The 3,969-nt window shown below is 36.2% G+C and overlaps 1 protein-coding gene across 1 annotated transcript in view; it reads left to right on the top strand.

Moving 5' to 3' along the window:
• Nucleotides 1–144: 144 nt before the first annotated feature.
• The window catches only part of LOC110027750 (tryptophan--tRNA ligase, cytoplasmic-like), a gene marked incomplete at its 5' end in the record, with an annotated part of 12,851 nt that continues 9,026 nt past the window's right edge, over nt 145–3,969 (top strand). Inside the window, 2 exons of the mRNA XM_020729293.1 lie at nt 145–216; nt 750–836. Coding sequence (XP_020584952.1) covers nt 145–216; nt 750–836 — 159 coding nt within the window. The remainder of the gene's footprint in view (nt 217–749; nt 837–3,969) is intronic.

Here is a 3,969-nt window from a genome sequence, read left to right on the forward strand (position 1 = left end):
CCCAAACGTAACTCCCCCTTTTTTAAACGCCGACACATTTATGTAGTAGTCTTCTTATGCAGGCCTTATATGCATGTCCATGAATGAGATTACACATTGCTTGATAATGATTTTACCATTTTAAGGATTCATATTTTGACTTGAATACAGGTTGTGGGAATCTTTGGCTTTACACATGAAGATCATATTGGAAAAATCAGCTTTCCGCCCATACAGGTTCTATCCTAATGCTAATCACCTCTTTAATGAGCGACAAATTCTGTCTATAAATTTGTGAGAGTATAAAGTTTTGAATGATAGTTATTTTCAGTTTTACTAAACTTAAATGGGGGCACACAAATTATAATATTGTTAAAAGGAAAGGAATATGAATAGAAAGGGAAATGAATGGACACATAGCATTGTCTGCTTCGCTTATTTACTATGAAATTTTTTTGGGGCATTTACTTACATACCATACATTCTTATGTTTTTACATACGTAATACCTAAACATTCATATTTTTATGCATACAACTCAAATCCTTAACATCACATGAAAAATACCACCAAAGTTTTCTTTCTAAAAATGAAATTCACCTTTTTATGCATTGGTTTGACACCAATGTGTTATTAAGTGTAATTATAAAACTTTGGGTGTTATATTTATAAATACATAAGAACTGTGTGGTAGTTATGTAAATTTTCCATTTTTTTTCTTTGAAATAATTCTTCCAACTATGAATAATCCGTAAGCTTGTTGAAGTGCAGGCTGTTCCGTCGTTCCCAAGCTCTTTTCCACATCTTTTTGCTGGCCGCGACAATCTACGTTGCTTGATACCTTGCGCGATTGACCAGGTATGGTATTGCATTATGATGAAAGACCTGGTGAGCAAGTATGTATGATGTAGAAGGAGACAAACTCATTGAGATGGAAATTGCTTCATTTAGTCTAATACCTTTTTTTTTTGGGGTGAGAATTACCTATATTGCCTGAGATGTTATAATTTCATGGTTTGCAATTAATTTTCCTATCTTATATGCATGCATTTGCTGCGTCATAAAACATGAACAACTTGATTTGTTTAAATTGACAAGGAAAAGCTAAATTTTAAAATATAATTATCATTACTCAGCTGGCATTAAATATACTCACGAAACAATCTATGTTTACAGGAGGTTGGAGGTAAGGATTGGCACCTACTCATGGTAATCCTTAGGGCGTACTTATTTGCGGGCTCTGAAAATTTAGGAATGGTCCTAGCATCCCTCGAAGAATATGCAAAAGAAGGAAGTTTACTTTGAGGTTTTGGGGTTGAATTTTCAGAAGGCATATGAGATATTAGATAAGACACTACCTTGAGATTTCACCCTCATTCTGCAAGGACTTTAAGGTATGGGGTTCGAGGTTTCCAATGTGTGAAAGACATGTTTAATCACCTCTCTCGATAACGGGAGAACACTTCCGACTAAGGCTAGTCATTAGGGAGTTGATTTCTCAGTGTGCAATAGGAACAAATTTAAAATTTATTACCATGAAATTATTACTGTGAGCTTAAGAGTGAATAGTAGGAGAAGTAATGATGTACCCACTCAAGCTCCCATGGTTCCATGATCTCGGGATGTCGTGGACCTCGATCTACTTAATCAGAAGAGGTAGTCGACCCAACCTGACAGAAGAATCCCTGCCGGCAACCATGGGTTTCTTCGTCCAAGGGGATCTTGTTGACCTGGGGTAAATATTTGTCGAGGGGGACTAATCCAAATCAATCTTAGTTGACAAAGGGTTTCACGCCCTATGAAACATACCCAATAATTTATAACTCAGAAGGACAAAATATATTAGGGAACATATGGGCTACAACCATGACCATAATATAATGTTTTCATTTGGCGTCAAGCTATCCGGTCAAAGGCCTTTAATCGTAAACGCTTCTTGTGGTATAATTTGACATCAAAATCTTGCGGACAGAGGACTCGGTAATGCCCTTACTGACACATAATTATTTTTGAGCTTTAATTTAGTAATATACTTGACATGCCATTAGCTCCATGTGAGCTTAAATTAATACAAGATTTGTGCACCCCAACAAATGATGATAGATGATGGATGGTTTGATGCTCTTTAGCTTTTTAGTGATATGAATTACATATATATAGATATCTCTGTGTGTATATTAAATTTTATGGCTTGAGATTCCTTAAATTTCATGAAAACCCCTTCGGTTGAGATTCACATTCAACACAACCATGGCCCATCATCGTCGAAACAAGTTGAAATAATTTTATTGTTGGTTTTTGATTGAATTCATTCATTTAAGCATCCAAAAATAATTAGTCCTGTCAACTATAGTTCTAATTAGGAAGGGAATTAGATTGGTTTGAAATATTTTGAAATGCATGCACATTTCTCTACATAATTGTATTCTAGCCTAAGCATTTGATCAATCTGCATAACATTCTCCAATGCCTACATTTAGTGAATTAAGAAAAGCGAGGAAGTACATGCGGTTATTTAAAATTTGTCAATTTGGACTTACTTTCAGGAGATTTTATTGCTATTTGCATGAATGTGTTATCATTAAAGTATATATAAATATATCATTTAAGCCTTTGATTTCTCTTTTTGTCCGCTAGTGCAGAGGGATTGTGGATTCGGTGGCGATTAACACACTATAAGCCTTGCCACTATTTTGAAATGTTAAAATTCTTTTTTCTATAATCATATCATGTGCTAACAAAGTATCAAACTTGGGCTATAGATATATGAGGTTCACTTCATCTCACTACTGCTTCAATACGGATTAAAAAACTTTAAAGCTTGCATCGTTCAATAAGTAATCTTCTTTCTTATTCAAAATGAGCCCTCAAGTTTTACTGATGATTATAAAGAAGTTGCCGATTCATGTTCTTATCTGTGAGTTACTCAGTTCATTATAAACTCGTCTTATATTCAACCATGTGATTGACTTACATAATCTTTAGCCTCTTTAAAATGAAATTCAATAGTTTATCCATTTCCTTTGAACATTCATATTCATATATGCAAAGGGATTTGGAGTTCAATGAACATTCAATTTGTGCTTAATGATGGGTGTTTAAGCTCTTTGTTTTGCTTTCAATTTTACTTGCCTCTTTCTTTTGTCTTGCAAGTGTAAACCGATTTGAGCATTGATTAACTTAGGCTTTTGATATATTTTTTTTCTTGCATTTTTTATACAAAGTCAATTTTGAGTTTTTTTTTTAAATTTGCTCAAGTCTAGTGCTAGCTCAAAGAAAATTTCAGTAGCATTCTGGCAGCATCCGGGCGTCATCTCCACGAGGAGGGCTACATCAGGAAAGCTGGGCCTAACCGCCGCATTCTTAAAGGCATGTATGACCGTTGCCATGAGACATCGTGACCGAAGTACTTGAAACCCACCACGCCCTTAAAGGCATGTATGAGGTACTTGCAAGCACACATTAAAGCACATATGTATATCCCTCTCGTTGTGAATGTCATCGAAGAATCTTCTCCGCCATGCTCTTAAAAACATGCACGGGTTTGTTGTGGACACGGATTAATGATTAGCGTTTAAGTTGCACCGTGAATGTCGCATATGAGCTCCCCGTGCCACTCTCTTAAAGGCATGTACGAGTTCTTCTCATTGGGATAAAAACGCTGCAAATGGGATATTGGAGATTATGAGCACCACCTTTTATGTCTATGAGATTGACGTGAAGTGGTGATGATATATATATATATTATTTTCACTTTTTCTGTTTCTTTCTCTCTTTCTCGCTTCTCTTTCTCTCTAATTTTTTCTCCCTCTTCCTCTCCCTCTTCCTCTCTCCGATAGGAGTGGCTGCTTTTTTCCGGGGGGGAAGGGGGGAAGGGAAATAGGAGCAGGCGAGAGGGGAAGCAAGCGTTGGAGAGACATTGGGTGGTTCACCTGAAAAAGCTTGCTGGAGGGAGTTTGCCGACGGGGTAGGTAGATATATATATATATAT

The sequence above is a fragment of the Phalaenopsis equestris genome, unplaced genomic scaffold, assembly GCF_001263595.1.
Source record: "Phalaenopsis equestris unplaced genomic scaffold, ASM126359v1 Scaffold000440, whole genome shotgun sequence".
NCBI lineage: Eukaryota > Viridiplantae > Streptophyta > Magnoliopsida > Asparagales > Orchidaceae > Phalaenopsis > Phalaenopsis equestris.